The 19,331-nt window shown below is 41.0% G+C and overlaps 1 protein-coding gene and 1 long non-coding RNA gene across 10 annotated transcripts in view; one reads left to right on the forward strand and one right to left on the reverse strand.

The window, feature by feature from the left end:
• The window catches only part of LOC117215041 (mucin-5AC-like), a 303,613-nt gene that overhangs the window by 22,051 nt on the left and 262,231 nt on the right, over window positions 1-19,331 (reverse strand). For 8 of the 9 annotated variants that reach the window (XM_033461432.1, XM_033461434.1, XM_033461436.1 and 5 more), the window contains one exon: window positions 6,427-8,420. In XM_033461432.1, coding sequence (XP_033317323.1) covers window positions 6,427-8,420 — 1,994 coding nt within the window. Of the gene's footprint in view, window positions 1-6,426; window positions 8,421-8,716; window positions 9,118-19,331 lie in introns of those variants that run through there. The other variant, XM_033461440.1, reaches the window with a different exon arrangement.
• Window positions 13,817-16,261, forward strand: LOC117215046. Its single transcript, XR_004489012.1, has 3 exons — window positions 13,817-14,201; window positions 15,051-15,273; window positions 15,733-16,261. It is a non-coding gene; the product is annotated as an uncharacterized LOC117215046 (long non-coding RNA).

The raw sequence follows: 19,331 nt of genomic DNA on the forward strand, positions 1-19,331 counted from the left end.
GTAATTTAAGATAGTTTAAAGTAAAGATGGTGCTTTAAGGTTTCAACGGAAAACTTTAAATGAAAACGGACAGGCTGTGGCTAACTGTGATACCTTAGATCTCGTCGCGCAAGTTACGCATTTGCGAATAACCACCGGGATTTCTCTGTCCGCATCTAAGTCTTGGGGATTAGCACTACATGTACATTCGACCCAAACTTGCCCATGAAACAAGGAACAAGCGAGCTCGCATTATCACTATTCTTCGCGGAATGAAAGCGTCAATCTTTCACATAATACCTCTGGATGATAAATCTACTATCGAACTATGTGTACAAATTAATTAAAACTCCAATTTTGTGATTAATAAAACCAGTGATTAATAAAATCAATAGATAATAAAAACACTGGCAGAAGTATAGTTGTGATCATACGCGAATTCTTTTACAAAATTAATTTATCACCGAACGATCCATTATTGTTCGGCAATAGCACGTCATTGGTGAAATTAATGTTCAGAAACTCTGAGAATTTTTTCCTTCATTTTTTTCCCTCTTGTTTCTCGCTATTCTTACCGCTGTCACGAAATTGCATCGGGGGCATGCTCAAGCAACCTGTACCATCTGTCGTGTACTGGCTGTAACTTAATGGCTGGTATGGTGCACGTCACGTATAATCGTGTTCGTGTTCTCAGGGTGACCTCGCGTGACCAGACAATTACAGGTTTCCAGTACGCTCTATGTAGCCCAGAAGTACCAATCGCTTAGGATGAGACCGTCTACTTCGGCCCTTTCGCTTCCAGCGCGATGTTGATTTTAACAACTATCGCTGAATAATTCTTTTTTATGGCAGCTAAGATGAGATTAGTCCATGCGTTACGGTGGCTTAACTCGCGATAAAAAAACTATAATCGTAATAATTATATAGCGCGTGGGTAATAGGTTCTTCCTAGTTAACACTCGTTCCACACCGAAACTTTCATAGAGTTTACCAACCACTAAACATTGCAATTTAGAGTGTGTAATAATACATGTCGAAGATTGTGTCATTCGTGATTGGCGAACTTTTTTCCGTGTACTGTTGATCCTATGCACGGTTAACCTTTATGCGATCAGATAAATTTATTGGAATAGCTTATATAATATCATAGAGTATATTGTTTATCGAAATTTTATTCATAAAATTGGAACAGTAATCTGATAATCGATGTAGATGTTGTAGTAAAGTTATTTTTAACCTTCAACGTGTATTATTAGTTAGTAATTAATTATATAAAAGAACTCAAAATTCAATCACATAACAACTCTGATACTGTGTTATTTATGATTATTAAAAAATGCATTAAAAGATTATTTCATTAATGTTACATCATTTACTATCTCACAAACGACCGAGACCGCTCATACAAAATTTACGCGATTCGTAAGATGCTCGTCCATTTCATAGACGAGTTTGCCAAGATCACAATCTTTATCTTACGCGTATTAACTCATTTAGTCCTAAGCTAAGGTCAATTCTACGTTTCTTAACCCGAAAAGCTTCCTTCATAACATAGGTGCGTCCGTCACGTGTGTAAGAGGGTTCGAAAAGGGATTCAGAAGGAAACAACCTAAAGGGAGGCCAGCTTTAGGTTAGTTGTAGGGGGTTCCTATGGAGTGAGTACACTTTTATAAACTTTGTCGTGTACTAATCCTCCTTCAGCCTGGATCCCCCCAGCCACCTACAGCCGACCCACGAAACAGCCACCATGACGCCGAGAAACTTCATCAGGCCGTCATTTCGCCTTCGAGAAAGAGAGGGACCGAATCGATCCCTGCTTAGACGATAGCCTGGTCCACATTCCTGGAAAATTAGATCACGATACGTGATGTCATTAGCGACATACTTTATTCGCAAAACCGAAGGAACAGGGGAACTAAATACGGCAATAGTTCGTCATGTCGAGAGATTCCAGGATAATGGATATTAATGAAAGGAAAAATGCGTAAATTTCGCTTTTGAACCGCGAATATGACTGCCTTTCTAGCGTTCTATGGTTAGAACATTGGGAACAATGAAAATGAAAAATGTCTGCCACTATGGAAATGATACGTGTTTTTAATGATTCGTACTCTTGTATGGGTACCGTATGGGTTAAAAAGAAATATTTAGACGTTTTCGAGATATTCAAATATTACTAATGCCAAATATTCCTGTATTGGTTGACATTTCGATGTAGATTAAATAGATCAATAAATTAAAATATTTTTAATTTGGCTGAGAGGAATAAAACGGCAGTTTAATCATTTTCAAAGCATAAAAATGTAGACACCACACTTTTATTTTATAAACAAAACGTTTGTAATTCATAAATATCTTATTTTTCGTTTCATTTCGAATAAATTAAAGTTGAATTGTTTGTACTCGGCACCAGCACTCCTATTTCAATCAGCAAAATTAATCATAGTGATCAAATATAGCGTCAGTGATTCACATACCAACTTAATCTATTCATATTACCTCAAAAAAAATGTATACATTTGTATATTTATATATGTATATAACGTGTACATTATATCAGCCCCGTTTTTTTTTGTACATTATTACATCTGTACCTTTTTTAAAATGACTTTTCTAAATCATCTTTAAATACTGTTTCTTATTTTGCTAGAAACTATTAACGAATTACTTAGAACTGCAGCACTTCGATACTTAGAAAACACTTTATTGCTAATAAAGAAATAACGAACAATCCCCCAGATCGGTGAAGGAAGAGCGAACGGGATTCCGTGCTTTTTAATTAGTAGCAGGTTAAAAAGCGGCTAAGGGTGGCGGTTGGCCGCCGCCGGCGGGATTAATAAATTAGCCGTAAGGTTTTAAAGCGGCTGGTCGGTACCTAAGCTCGGTGGAAAAGAAAGAAATGGACGAAGAACGAAACAGAGATAGAGAAGAAAAGAACGAAGGGGCAGATAATGGTTCCGGTCAACAAAATGAATACCGGCACGCGCTGTTCTTTCCGGATCTCTGAATAGACTTGTAACGAGTCGGTCAGCCAGACCTCTCTTCTTTTTTCCTCTTTCTCCACGTTTTCCACTATGGGATCCAGTGGCGGGATGGACGAGAGGGTCAGAGAGAAAAGAGGAAAGAGCGGATCCAAAGGGTGAGAACGAGGATGAGTAGCGGGCAGCGAGGGTGAGGCCGTGGCCGAGTGTGTAATTGTGTTATTTTGTTGCCATTTCACGTGAGGGTCACCACGGGAGGTCCAGAGGTGTACATAAACACCAGGATTGTTTTATTCATTCGGCCCACTGCACGACGCGTGCCGAATTCTTTTCTTTCTCCCCTTTCCTCTCGTTTCATGTTGTCGTTTCTCGTCGCTCTCTCCTTCTCTTTCCACAATCGTGCCCGCACCGTGCTGAAATCCTAGATACTATCGTGGGTAAAAATTGCGGTTAAACGCGGGAACCGTGTATTCATAATCAATCGATGGACAGATTTAAATGACCACGTAGGGCAGGAGTGAATAAATAGGCGTGTATTTATTTTAATCGACCGATACTGGGGAGCCCTTCCAGGCTTCTTTTAATCATTAAAGAAAGGTGTTAATATAAGGAAAGTATCTTCGTGTTTCTCAATTAATAAGTTTAATATATCCTTATATACACGAAGATAAATGTATCACGAATCAAAATAGGAACTATGTTCCTCGTAATAGTTATCGAAAAGGGTTGGAAAGTGTAATTATAACGTAAGATGATCGTAGATTCTCGTTCGACTTAGAACGAGATCTTAAAGGCCGAGAAGCAAACGTAGAAGACGAAAGATTCTAAAAAAAGAGAACAGCCCAGGGAACAATCACAAAGTACGTATTTACACACGGCGACGCGCGCGGCCGTAACGCGAGGGTAGAGCCCCTGCGCGCGAGTAAAGGTCCTTTTTATGCGTGCGGTCGCAAAGGCAGCGTAAAATTGAGTTACAGGGCAGTTTATTTTTTTATTAGCCAGGCCAACCCTGCCTGCCGCGCTGTTTCAACGCGGAAAGGGTGGTTTTTGCGGCCGACGGATTTCCCGATAGCGGTTTTATGGCGTGTCAACACGCTCTTATGCCTGTGCACCGTGTGTGTCGGCGGTGTGTTGAATAAAAAAGAGAAAATATTTTAAAAAATGAGAGAGTAGAGGCAGAATAATGAAGGAGGAAAAGAGGAAAGAGACGGGAAAAAGGAAGGAGCACGACGTGCACGCAATCCTGTCGCTAAATCGGAAGGCTCAGGAACGAGCGGCGCGAATGGCACAGGCGTACGAGCCTACGATTAAAACTATAGCTCCATAGGGTCCGGCACGCCTGTACCGCCGTCACGCTTGTAAGTATGCGATTAATCGTGCCCACTTATCACGGCCCCGCGTTTATTCATCGAGATTTCCGTCGAGCTGGATTGCTCGGCCTATCTCCACCTACGAATCTTTTAATAATCAACCGCCCCCTGAGAGATTGACAGATGCCGCTGAAACTCCTTCAACGTAAACGTTCGAAGCGTGTTGGAAGTTTTTGTTTGTACAAATATTTTGATATGCAAGGTAATGTTGTGGTCATTGAGTGTGATGAAATTGATTGATCGATTGGGCTATTGTATTTTAGGTAATGTACGCATATTATATGGAGTTTAAGGATAGATAGAGTCCGGTAACGGTTGAACTAGGAAAATCTTAGTAGACGTGAATATTTTACAAATTAGTGGTTCTATGTTAAGATATATTAAGTAGAATCGATATTTTAAAACTTAGCTTAAGTGAATAATAATTAGTAAAAATTCTATACTTTGCCTGAAGAACCCTATTATAGAATACCTGAAATTTATAATATATTTTATTTTTCATTTGTAACGTGTTTATATCTATAAACAGTATCTACTGTAATCTATCTATCTAGGTCAACTTACACAGGATGCGGAACGACAATGATTGAATTTTTGAACTGTTCGTCTTCGTAGGTTCAGTCAGAGAAAACGTTAAGGGGATAATGAGGACAGGCAGCAGAGCCGCATGGTGGTAATAAGGTAGCGTGGTGTGGCTGGGATGCTAGTCACGTTTCTAGCTGCTGACAGCTGCGGCTTATACGTATGACGTGGTATCAACCCCAAATTTCCCCGTCTAGGCACATCGTGTCGTCGCTGCCCTAAGACCCTGGAATGCACTCGAACTCCAACCTGTCACACCGTGGAATGTCTCCCTGTTGGCGCACCCGGAATTTTCTTTGATTTCTTTTTGTTGTCACTGATCGTTCCAGTATTTCTAGTGTTTTACTTTAGACAAGTGAGTAAAGTTACTAAATAATACTATTTAATAATACTAAATAATATTATTTAGCTAAGATGTTAACGATGGAAATTATAACTAGCAGAATAATCTATTTTTGGAATCTTTTGAATAATGAATTTCTCGATGATGATTCATAGCATGACAAATATATTTTATTCTAATACTAAATTCTGATATATAAAAGTAAAATTAAATGTTTAAAAATACTTCAATAAAAAATCTTATTTAAAAAAAAATGCGGTAAAATATTAGCGTACCGTAAGAATCTTTCAACTACATTTCTATCTTAAGAACATCTCCAAGATAGAAGTTTGGCCGAGTAGGGAAACAATTAGAATACGTAACTTTAGGAAAGTAAATTTTGAAAAAAAGGGGAGAAAGTAATTTTGTAAGAGCAGCGAGTATATGGAAAAGTAAACTCCGACTTATAGTACAGAATTCTAAAGGGCACGTGCTTGAGTGCGTGTAATAGGTGCAAGTTTCCCCGCGTGCTGGCAGTCTTTACGATCATCGCGACATTCCCATGATCAAGCGAATAGTTTCGAAGCAGTGCAAAGACGAAGACAAAGTGGCTGTAGCAGAGGATACGGAGAATAACTTTACTTTGAGAGACCTTGATTTCACCATTTGAGTCATCGCCCCTCGCTTCGTAATTATTGATTTTCCGTGCTACCCTAACTCCCCTAACTTCATAGAGAAAGTAAGAGAGAGTGTGTGTGACAGAGAAAGAGCGACAGTAGGAGAAGAATACTGTACGCGGGAGAATCGAAAATGCCTTTTGTCCCCCTCTCATAGCGAATAACACACGAACGCTAAGCCTACTACTACCATCGGCATTAGTCTCATCAATGTTTTCGCGAATTTCTTCAACTTCGATATACCTTCAATCAACGAAATTGTCCCGATTAGGGAAAGCGATTTAAAACGCTGCTCGTATTTGCAGTCGTTAAAGTCTCGACGGGACACACGAGTGGAATAACGAGTTGGACCTATGCTATTATTACTACGAATGCTTTATATCGCTATAAAATTCGTAAGTCCTTTTAAACGAACTCTATGAAAATAAAATTCTTCGTGAAGACAAGCATGCGATGCTTGCAGATATCGAAAATGTTGGTGATATTCGTACAGAATAGGACATTGAATCTCTCACCTCTGTTAAGACTGGACGGAGACATGGACATTCCCGGTCTGGTGCCATCAAAGGTAACGGGCCTTTCTGCCATTTTCATAACAGTTTCTTGCTGACCAGTACCACTTCCTGATGTCGCATCAGTACCAGTCGTTGGACTAGACGTCGTCGTACTGGTTGAAATAGCGGTGATAGCGATACTATTCGTGACATTGTTCCCGTTGCCATTGCTGACCGGATTGGCAGTATTGTTCGCGTTACCACTACTATTGTTGTTCGTACTTTTGTTAGGTATGTTATTAGTACAAGTTCCATTGCTATTACTGTTGATGCCACTGGCCGTATTGCCGTTGGTCGTGCTACAACTGCTAACAGCCGTTACACTAACCACTCCCTCTCTGGCTATGTCCTGAATGGCACTGGCTGCCCTCGACCCGATACCAGCTGGTTGGAGAATCGTATACTGTTTCGAGGAATCGGGACTGGTGATAGCAGGAAGGCCACTGGTAGGACTTTTGTTGCCTGTCATCGAGTTCGGTGTAACCTCGTGCCTCGTTACATGATGAACATCCTCCTTTGACGATTTCAATTGTAATAACGATACAGAGGAAGAATGCTTGTCCTCCGAGGTGGTCGAGATTCCCGTAACAGGTTGGGGTGTTGGCATCGTTGGTCCTGGACCAGCAGTGGGGTAACCGACAAACGTAGCGGATGCTGGGTACGGACCGATAGGTGGTATCGCTGTCGAAGCCACGGCCACTGACGGTGTACCGCGGCCAGTCGCTTTCGCGTGGTCCGTATTGGGTGGTCTAAACGCCGACGTTGCAGAGAACGGAGAATTCGACGGTGGTGAAGAAGAGGAGGTGGTAATGGCGGTTGGCGAAACCTTCATACTGTTCTCGTTATAGTGCCTGTGGTAATTTGAATATAATTGGTTTTGATGTTGCTGTTGTTGTCTAGAATTTTGTGGCGATTGGCCGTTTCTACATGTTCGATCCCTGTCCCTCTCGTTCAGCTTGTCCCTGTCAGCTTCGTCTTTCTCGGCAGCTGGATCCGACATGTCGATCTCTAATTCGTTGGAGGAATCGTCGACAAGTTCGTTGAAATCGGGTGGATCGTATCTAGAATACTTGTCAGTCTGCCGACCTTGACTGTCCACGTGAGTACCGATTATATTCCTGTCATTCCTGTCTTTATTGGATAAAGATCTCATCGGCACTGGCCTGATTTTACCTGATTCGTTTGGATTCACGTTGTTTACTTGGTTTTGGATAATGCCGCATTCATTTTCCGTTTTTAACAAACTGTCTAAATCCTTTTTCGCTTTGTTCGGGTGCTGTTGTTGCTTCATATCTTGTTGCTTCAACTGTTGTTGGGATTTGCTGTTACGATCTTGCTGACCGCGGAACGATATCACGTCTTTCAAGGAACAACCTGCGTCATTGCTAGTGGTTGAAGAAGTGGACATAGAGGAAGGCGACAGTTTAGGGTTATCTTTTTTCTCTTCAAACAGGTTTTCAAAATTCGACTCATATTTGTCCTCGTCGGAATTACCTCGCTGATATAAGGATCCTCTCGGACCAGGCCAACTTCCAGACAGGCTTTTCAAAGCAGCTTCGGTTTCTCTGATTAAAGTCTCATCGTCTTCGGGTTCTTCCGAGTGTTTGCTGGACTTTCTCGCTGGGCTACCTGAATTTCCAGCAGCGAATGCTCGTTTCTTTTGAGGTAGCGGTATACTCTTGCTCGAATCACTGGCTTCGAGCGATTTGCGCGTTTCTTCATCGCGAACGCTTTTCCTCCTTCGTTTAGCAGCAGCATCAGCTGTCTCCATTTCTTGCGGAATGATCGCTTGAACAGCCTTCTTGTTGATCAAGGGTTGCTGTTGTTGATAATGCGGCTGTTGTTGTGGCTGCTGTGGTTGCTTAGGATTTGGGCTGACAGATTCTGCTTCCAGCTTCCGTTTTTTGAGATGAGCCATCGCATTCTGGCCACCTGGCACGCTGGTCAGTTCCACCCTGGAACACAAAAATTCCAGAGGATCAGGAAATCTGCTCTCTCATCGGATGCATGGATGCAGTGAGTTTTGATCAATGAGTGCAATCCGCTCGCTCAAGATCGCTCAACATCTAACAAAACCAATTCCCGTAGCTGGGGAACAGAATCTCTGTCAGTTCCAAACGATTCAGATCACCCGTCCCATCTTCTTAATCCTCGCTTTCTATTCTTTTACCTTTCACTTACTTTTTTTTCGTTTTTTCATGAACCGTGCATTCGAAGCCTAAAGTAACCTGAGTCTCTCAAGAAACTTCACCTGAATGCCGTGGAGGTCCACCGAGGACATGGCCTCGAATCTTGGGACCCTCTCCATCCAGTCTAGACGTCTGAGATCTTCGGCCCCAAGTGAAATGTACTAACGATTGTGTATCTTCTTCGACTGAACAATACCACTCCGTTTTCTTTATATTCTTTCTTTAAACATTACTCTCTCGTTCTATGATTATTATTAGGAACACGGAATTGTGGAGACACAGATTGTGCACGCACTCGATGTGATATACGCGCGGGCGCGCGCTCGCGTGTTCACGCACCAGTCACGCGTGGTCGGTCGGCTACACCGACTTGATATACGATATATAGACAGATGCCTTTGTGTCGCACAAGCGCGCGGAGAGCCTTTCCACGCAGGATGCTCGCGAGCTACTGTGTGCTATGTTTAAGTTCGTTCGGGGGTGGCGATCTTCCACCGCGACACCGGAGGGGATGAAGGCTTGCGCGAGCAACTGGCAGCTTCTGCTTCGCCGCGAAAAGTGGGGGCGGGTTCTGCGCACTGTCCACCCCTTTTAGCTTTAGCTGGAACGCGATTCCCGGCCTCTCAGCACATCCCCCGTCACTCTCACCTCACCACCCCCTAAGCATAGAAAGAGAGAGAGTAGGGGACACGGCCCCTGGATGCACACCAAGGTGTTTCTCAGTGTGTTGGGCAACGGGCGCTGGTACACCTTCGGTCCGCTTATATTCACCCACATCTTAACTTCCACCACCTCACCGACCCCTCACTCGTCTGTCTCGTTCACGATCTACGTGTACCTGTGCTACCTGGTTTTCCTTCGCTTGCCTTAAAAGTCCCGGTGATCCTGGTCCCCGGCCAGGGACCTCCTGTCTTTTTTACATTCAGCCGAGGTCTGGTCTCCCGTAACGAGCAACGTCAAATTCAATTAGAATTAAACTGCGGAAACGCGGCGACGGCTCCGTGATCATTGCTGTATTTACTTCTGATTACTGCGAACGTCGCTCGTAAAGCGTTCACATTTAAAGAGGCTCGCTGTCGCAATTACGCAGCGAAAACCGGGATTTTGTGTGCGAACTGATTCTTCGTAATTACCATTTGAACATACGCGAATTTTTTCCTTGCGTTCGAAATATGTAGAGGAAGGTGCTTTGAAAATTATAATATGCCATTATCGATACTTACGTAATATATAAACGCGTTTGTTTCAAAATAAAATTTGAAGAGATTCTTTGTTTGTTGTGTCTCCATACTTCGCTGTACTTCAACATAGTAGAATTAAGTTAATTTTCGTTAGACCAGTTTCTCAAGTTTCTCAATTCTAAACGAAAGTTACCGTTATGATAAGATATTTCCTAGAGTAAGCCTTACTCTTAAGTCGAATTTTCCTGTAGTAAGGTATTAGGATGTAGCTATATTTGGACGACATTTATCGATCCGTTATGTAACAAAAGCTAGCGTGCACATTACTGAGCCGAATTCATCTGGACAGGCACGGTTACCTCGGCCCGTTTCCCGATCGCGAATGATCGCACGGGACTACGTATATTTTCAATCGATGGGGCCACCCCTATCGGCTAGCTCGTACGGTTTAGAGCGATAGCAGGAAGCTACAACTCGAATTAGATAAACCCGAGAGGTTCCGAGAGACGGTACAGGAAGAAGAAGAAGAGCAGGATCAGCGTGAGCGCTTAGCGGGAGCTTCGAAAGGATCTCTGGAGTGAGAGGGCTTTCCTTAAACCCTAAACCCTCCTCAGACCACGGGAAGCTCGAAGAGTTTAGAGCAACGAACTCCTAGAAAGGACCGCAGGAAGAGAATGTGCTCTCTCTGACTAAAATCGAAAGTTAAATCGCACCGACGGCTTAAGACATTATCACTTTTCTTTGCCGGCCAATGCTCATTGGTCCAGCATTCGGTGTTCGAGAGTTCGAGAGCTACGCGAGCGAGTGAAAGATAAGACAAGAGAAAGAGAGAAGGCGAGTGAAAGAAAGAGAGAGTTAGGTGGCTGAAGCAGAGCAAGGAAGAGCTTGAATCCCTTCCAGTTAGGGATCAATGCTTCCTCGTCCACCCTCCAATTACGTGTCATCCCTTATGGCCTGTGGGGAATAATTAGAAAGCAGCCCTTTTCCTGGACCGAGTACCTACGTCCGCCAACGTGGTATCGCGTAAAGATTGGTTTCGTTTTTGCGTCCAAGGAAATGTCACGTCCGCTGTTAAAGTCTCTGCTTTTCTCGCGAATCGACGATGGCAGCTGTTTAGTCCCCCTTTACTGTGAGCGATGTTTGATTTAATTGTAATACTCGAGTTTACAAAGAATCTGAGTGCATTATTTGGTTAATGTAAAAAGATGTGCAATACAGAATTTAGGACTCATTTCCATATCAAGAATTATTCTCCTAATATTCTTTTTGTATAATAATTTACCGACTAGTAATATTAGTGAATTAAAAAGTTATAAGTTGCAGATTATAAACTTCTCCTTAACAATGTCACCATTTTTTGTTAAATAGGTGAGTCAGATAATTTGCGATTTTCAATATGAGTGACTGCACAAGTGATTCTTACCTCAATGAAAAAAATGTAATTCTTATGTTAAACATAATATTCCAAAAAGTCGTACGAAATCAATATAAATCGAATGTACTCGGTATAAGTGTTATACGTTCGCTGTTCAGCCTGCGTTGACTGATAACAGTCCTCCCTCTTGACAGACATGAAGATTCTCGACACCTCAAAATCCGTACTCGTCAATTAATTAGCAAGTGCCGTTCCTAGCGGAGGAGATGGTTACCCAGGAACACGAGGCTGCAGAAGCGGACGATGGTGCCTCTACTGAAGGGATTAGAGTATTAGGCGACGTCACGTCACTAGAGTCTAAAGGAGCCTCCTTGGAACTGTGCTCTCAGAGATAGCCCAAACTTACACACCCCCTTCGTCTTACCGATGGTTCTTCAAGTACTCGCCCCCTCTCTCTTTCTCTTATACACTTTCCCTACTCGTGCTCACTTCCTCAGTCTCGCTCACTCACTCCTCATCTTTCGTCGTTGCTTCTTGCTGGGTCTGGCGTCCTTCTTCAAGTCCTCGACAATTCCAATTAGATAAACCACGCCAGGATCACGGTACTCTTAACAGTATTCGAGGTTAAGTCTGTTTCTAGATTTATGTCAAAACAATTGTAAAATGTCGACATTAAGAGTTACTTGTCTTGATCACTTCATTAAGAAAAGCTGAATATATATTCTTCAGTTGCGATGGTAATAGGATATTGTGCATCAATATCTTCATGGTTTAGATTTTTCGCAGTATAAATTAATTTTCTTTCAACTTTCTATTCGTCTCAAATCTTTATTTGATGGTTTCTTCCGTAAACGGTGAATCTAATATAGAGTAATATTCATATTTCGCATTCTAAAGACCATCGCGCTCCAAATTTTTATTCGAGATTATTAAAGGACCATTTGAAAATACAATGTACAAAATACTTCTTTCCACTTGTTCGTTTTATACTAAGGAATAAGAATGATTTTCGTTGTACCTACTCCATCTAAGCATCCACGGAGGGTGTTCTCGCGAGAGGAACTCGTACATCTTTTTCTCGCCGACATTCAAGGGTGGGGGGTCGGTGCTAGGCGAATGCCGGATAATTTAGGGGTCTCTCACGCGTGGATAATGGGGAACTTGGCTAATGCACCCCACTTGGCACCACGTGGATTCGCGTGAGTTTTGCGACTCAGACTCTTCCCGCTCCCATCGCCTTCTTAAACGCTGAATGAAGGCACAGCATGACTGTGGAATAACAACGACAGATTCCATGTGATTCATATCCATAAAACTCCATTTTTCCACAATAATCTTATTCTCTATCGAAAAAATTACTACATTTTGCTTAAAAATTATTATTAGTAGCATTGCTCCGAAATATTGGCTGCTACAATTTAACGCTATTAATTCTTCGATATTCGTTGATATGGAACAATAGTAAATATTTGAATATTTCGAAGTATTAGATATATTAAAAAATTCGCAGAGCCGACGAGAATGTCGAGAACTCTTATTTAATCGAGCGGGACTAGTGGCGTGTATTGTCTGGCCATCGACGGTGGCATTCTACTGAACACGATTTGAGCCCGAGAAACCTAACGAATTGGCTTTATTTCCAAAGGGGATCCAGCGATGCTATTCTCTGTCGAGCTGCTTTCACATCGAAGGACAAGGGAAAAGGATTTTAAAGCGGGGCTCATGTCGTGGCATCAGTGCAAGCGGGGAAAGAACGCTGTGACTAGGACAGCTGCCCGATTCGGACATCCATCCAGCTCCAGGGAATAGCTCTCGTCCCTTTACTAACTATCCGCTCTTACGTCAACCACTTCGCTCTCATTCTGTTTCTTTTCTTCTCGTGTCCTCGCCAGCCGCGCCCCCAGCTTGCAGACTGACGTCTTAAAGCAATCGAATTCTGATCAAATATTTAACGCTGCCGGGGCTAACGTTTTAAGTGGCTCCTCCTCTATCGCTGGACCCTGTTTTGCCGTATAAGAAGCGTCTTACATCGTTGTCCCGTTTCATCGAATTTTCTGACAAGCAGCTTTAAGTGTGCCTGGACTTGAGCAAGAAAAATACCCTACATATTTTTCAAATTTTAAATGCATCGACGAAGGTAAAGTGATAATATCGCTCATAAACTTGTCGCTCATAAAATTGATATATTTATTGTCTTGCTGTTTGATTCTGGAGTAGTATTGTAATTTAGAATAAGGAGTCGAGACGTTGCCTGTGAGTTTGCAATTGGCTATAAGTCGCTATACGCTACGTTTGATGAAACTGAAAAATGTTTAGTTATTAATCACAGTAACAGAAAAGTTAATCAAATATCGTCGTAGAGGACTACTTGAAGCTTTCAAAAGAAAAATAATACAAGCAACAAAATCGTTAAATTGAGAAAACTATGAATAAAATAGTGCAAATTATAATAGAACAATGTGCATATTTCCAAATATAATAGTAGAACACGTTATACTATATCGTTACAACTTGAAAATTGATAAAAGAATTCTCTTAATCAATACAGATATATCAATCTTAGATACTATTTTCAATATTTAATCTCAGGTTTAGGGAAAGTTAGATCTATAGTTCTCCACTGACTTGCGAATTCTTTAAATAGAATAAGACACAATCAGTGTTCAGTTTTATATATTTGATACATTAATTCTAACAAATTATGACATGTTTTCAATAACTCCAATTAAGATCTTATTCAGTAATGTTATCAATCCTTAAAATTCGAAAATGGTCCAAACACAAACGTTCGAGATATTGTTTTCTAGTGTAACAAGGTGGTCCTGAGATTTCTGGTTCGATTAACGGGCCGGCTATGGATCAACGCGTCAGGTCCAAGGTGGAGGTCGCTTTTTTTGTCCTTTTCAGCACACGGCAATACGTCACGCGTCCCGGTTTCGGGGAGTAATTAAAGAGAGCGCAGAACAGCATGACGCCTCGGGCCTGTCTGGGGTAAGGAGCGGGGCGAGACGAGCCAACCCGAGGGTATGGGGTATAAGGGATGTGTTTTACCGAGGGATACTTATACCATCCCTACGCGGCACATATTTTCATATAACAAAACCATCTGCGTGCCGCGCATAACAAATTTCAACTGATTTATAGTGAAGCTGGGGTAAGCGGGCGCAAATTTTCGCAGTTACGTCGGCGTCGGTACCGGCGTCGACGCTGTTCTCAGGAACTCGGACCAGTCGTGTTCCCTCCTTCCGTCGATTTATATTACTTATATTTCTTTTCTTTTTCTCGAGTGTGTGACGATGATAAGTGGTTTCGTGTTCGTAGATATGATGATTGAAGTGGTGTACGATTCGTGTCGTTAAATAATAAGAGTTTACCAGTTGTGAAGTATAATTTTGTGACTGAACCGTAATTTGTGATTTTGTAATTTTGTACCGTTGAGATGGAAATTTGGTTTTATTTGCGAGTGACACTACTTTTTAAAAATATTTATAAAAATAACGAGTAGAAAATACGCAGAAACAACATATTAATTCTCCTAGCAATATTACTCAAACACAGCAACAAACATTGCCAGCAATACTAAGATCGTTCGTTGATATATTAATTCTATTTAAATTAAAATAATTTAAATAAAATAATACTAAAATAATGTTGGATGAAATACAGAATAAGGGAAGAGTTAGGTTTTAGGTCAATGTCCCAGATTTGCAATGTCTGCATAGAATAATAGGTTAAAATACTGAGAAGTGTATAAAAACAAAAATTTATTTATATCGGGAAAATATCGAATGTGATTTTATATTACAAGTGTACGCTTTGTATGTATCTCAATACTTCTAGGGTTGCAAAGAACGGAAATCGGAAAGGACGTTCCTGAAAGTTTCACACTGATATCTGTGAGGAACGCGACCCTAAAGGGTTGCACAGAGGGGGTTGCAAAGTCGGGTATGTACAAAGAGGGACGAAGAGAGGAGGGGATAGTAAGAAGGGACCGTGCTCGGACCAGCCGACGACGAACCGAGCCATTGGATCGATAATGTCATAGTGACAAGTAGCAGCACGTGTATCCTTCTTATGGTTATAGTAATATTCTATATATTCGAATCTCAAGTGAAGCACTACAGAATTTTATTTTCGACGAAAATTCTCACTTCTGATACTTTCATTGGAAAAGTATAGTTTGTAAAATTAATGTGAACCCTCTCTCGCTTAGAATCAAATACAATTATACTCAGACCTTTATTCAAATTAACTAAAAATCTTCATTTATCTTATATTTTCCAAATTAATCTTGCACAAGACAGGAATTAAATTTTTTGAGTTCAACTACTCTTCTTATTTTCTTGAGTAATCAAAATGAAGTAGAAACATGCTTACCACGCGTGAACTAATGTAACTGAACAACTGTTAGCATTCGATTTTTCTCACATTCACCTCTTAACCTCCATAATATCGCTGCTATAGCCTAAGATACTATTAGAACGACGCAAGACAAGAACCCTTAACGACCTTGTCACGATAGAAGGCAAATTAGTTTTTGAAACAGCAAGCCGGCCGACGCGTTATTCCCACGGTCAACTAATAACTTCTGATTGACAATTTCATTATGTCAATTGAGATAAGACGGAGCAGCATCTGCAGGGGAAATACGGTGAAAACTAACGTCAGTCTGGGGTGAGTTCTTACCGGAGAGAACGCGGAGCGCAGTAAATCCTGAAACGAACCCCGAATAAACTGTCCATGCTACGGCTATAATAATATGCCTTCGTCGACGTCGCCACTAGATTGTTACGGGTTGTTGGAATTGCCTCACCGAAAACCAGTCCGCCTCGCGGTGTTCTTGGATTACGATGCAATTTCTCCAGACTCATGGGATTGCACTGATGACGGCCCTTAAAACTCGACAGCCCCTTCTGCTACGCTTTCTCACCCGGAATTACGTGTAGATGCGTGTGTCGATGAATTCGATGATCTTCAGATTGTTTCCGTTATCACGTTGACCAGAAATTTTCCATAACGTTTGTGAATCAACGAACCGATGGTTTAATGAAGTTAAGTATAACTTGACAAAATTGTCATTCTATTCCCTTGTTGTGGACAGGTTACATAGTTCCATAATTGTATGTTGATTTTAACAAGAAAATAATTTAAGTATTTTTCATAGTTTCAAATGAAGCCTGTTTTCATATGTCGCTACGAATTTCCTTTACTTTATTTTACTTACCATTTCGAGTACGCTGTCATTCTACTTTTACTTCACTACTATTAAAAGATAGTTGTTGTAGAAAACTTAACCTTATAAAAATTTTACCATTTTCTTTACTCACGAATTGTTGATTTTCATGAAATTTCATGATTTCTATTCGCTTTCAGAGAAATATCATTATCGTACAATTGTGTGACAACATAGATCCGGATCATATTTACACGATGAACGCGTCAATTCCAGTTAACGAGTGAAATTGTTTAATATTTCAATCGCTCTCCTTTTTCTATACGCCCCAATAAGCATCAAGAGAAGAAACAAAACGATTGATCCACGATCGTTGTCGATAAAACAATATAGACGGTCCTTGGGATTTTTCTGACTGGCGAGTCGCGTACAAATCCCGTTTACGACGTCGCTTTTTCCAGCCATAAATACACAGGACGCGGAGAGTTCGGCAACTCTCTCATTTCGTGCACCGCGAAGTGTTATACGTGCGTGCACACGGCCATAAAGTGAAAAAAAGGTCGGCAGGCAGTTTGTTACCGAGAGCAGTTGTAACGGAAGGGCACGTATCGAGTAACATGATTACAAATATATCATAACCTTGGCCCTTTTCCTCGGCAACATCCTCGATAGGACCCTGTGAACGGGAACATGTCGTTCGACACGCGATACACGTGCGTCGCCTGCCGATGCGACTTTATCGCAACAAATCACTGCCGGTCCAGAAGAAATAAAGACGAAAAGGAGAGAATGGGTGCTGGACTGAGTGAAGAGGCCACGTAGCACATCCCTCTGCTAAATCAAATCGACGAAACACGTTCTGTTCTGATATGTATAGCTGCGCTCATGCTCTGTAACACAATGTTGAAGACACGAGCTTGTTCTTAGAAGATTGTATCGAGGGAAATTCGTGGGACTCACATGAAGAAGTCTCTACAAAGGGAATTCATGAGATATAGATAAAGCTTTGCATTTAAAATGTGAGAATTGTTCAATTCAAGGTTTCTTTCAGATTATGTATTTTGCAAAAGTAGTATTAATTGTTCGTGTAATTAGTACGTCAATATTAGTCCGGGATATTTATGACATAATATGATTCGTTCAGGTCATATTTGCGCTTAAGAGAATGAGAAGAAAAAGTTAACTAAATACAGACTGTTATATTCCTTGTCTTAAGACAGATTATCCACAATTGATACTTCGGACTTCTAAGATTGCTGTCAGTCACATCTGATTATATTTTCCCTATCTTATATCCAAAAAAAGACCCAATATTCCTTATACTTTACTACCAATGATCATGACATCACAATTCAAGATAGAAAATTTAGCGCTAAATTAATCTTCGTATTCCAGATATCCCTATATCCGATAATCCAATTCAATTATACAAATCATTGGTCCAAGAGAACCATCGAACGAAACATCTGTTCCCTTCTAATCAACACAAAATAATTTATGTTAGGGCCAACTAAATGATAGAAAACCTTACTGAAGAAGTCCCATCAGTCCAAAGGATAAATACTGACCGGTTAATATAAGGATATTATGGATAGAGGAAGACTCATCGGTAGCACGGATCAGCGTGGCGAAAACAGGGACCGCCCCGCTGTGAGACAGCCAGATATCCCAGAATGTTTTATACCTCATTAGGCAACAATGTGTTGTTACCAGGGTGAATTATATCGGGCATGAGACGCCCGTCAAGACAAATGGCTCGAACCAGAGGTAATTGTGGGCTTTTATTAGCTCTGGTTTCTCCTGTTGGCTGCAAATCGCGCAACGCCGACTCGGAGACGTTCAGCCAAGCAACGCCGGCGCGAGGCAACAGCAACACACCAGCAACCCTTCCAGCCAGTCTCCTTCTCGTCTATTTTCCTCCTCTCCGCATGACTGTTGCTCGTTCGCCGCGTTCCTTTCCGTTCGCCATTGTGTAATTACTCGCATGACAGTAACGCAGGAATGCGAATGTCATCTCTTTAATGCTTGCAGACTCATTATGTTGTATAGTTAATGCTCGAATTGTTTGATTCTAAATCATTCTTCCGTTTCATTCTCTAATCGATCACCAGATGATTGTTTTATAGAAAATATTGCAGGTTTTCTTTTCTTGTGATTAGTATCGTTAGAGTTGATGATTATAAAGTTACTAGCTACGGAGTTGTAATCTTTTCTTGGAAGTTCGATTAATATAGATATTCTTAATTTTTGTTTGCTTAATTGAAATGAACATCTAATAAATTTTTTAACCATGAAAGATTCTAGTTGGGATATTGTATTATATATCGTGTTATGAGATTTCTACGCTGGTTAAAGTATGCCTGAACGGATCGGCAAGATTAATGTGGACAACGAGTATGTTTCTTGAGATGTTTCACATACTTCCAGGGTGAAGTATCGCGGTGAAAATTATTGCGGCTGGAGTGTCGTCTGTAACTAGGCCGAAATATCCTTTTTTATTACACTTTATTTAAAAATTTGTTCTCGCTATTTCTTCAATGCTGTACATGCAATTTAATTTCTCTACTTAGTTTCTCGTCTGTCTTGTTGATGTTCCACTTCACGCAATATTTAAAACTTTGAAAAAGGATAATAAATTTATAATAACGAGCATTTAACCTACATGAATTTCCACGTAAATGTATTTAAAACGAAGCTAACTTCTCGTGTAGCAAAACTAATGGTCACTTTTTCCTCTCTAAAAATTCGCGTATTACCGCATCCGAATAGAATTTTTCTGACCAAAAATTCTCGCGCGTAACAGCGCAGAATGGGGGAAAACGTACTTTTCCTTCACCCTGTAATAACGAGAAAATTTCCAGCTATTTTTAATTCTTTATACATACCTAGAATTCGTGCACTATTACACACATGTTCCAAATTAAATCCAAAAAATAAATTCGGTATTA

Source organism: Bombus bifarius, unplaced genomic scaffold, assembly GCF_011952205.1.
Source record: "Bombus bifarius isolate JDL3187 unplaced genomic scaffold, Bbif_JDL3187 scf7180000009343, whole genome shotgun sequence".
NCBI lineage: Eukaryota > Metazoa > Arthropoda > Insecta > Hymenoptera > Apidae > Bombus > Bombus bifarius.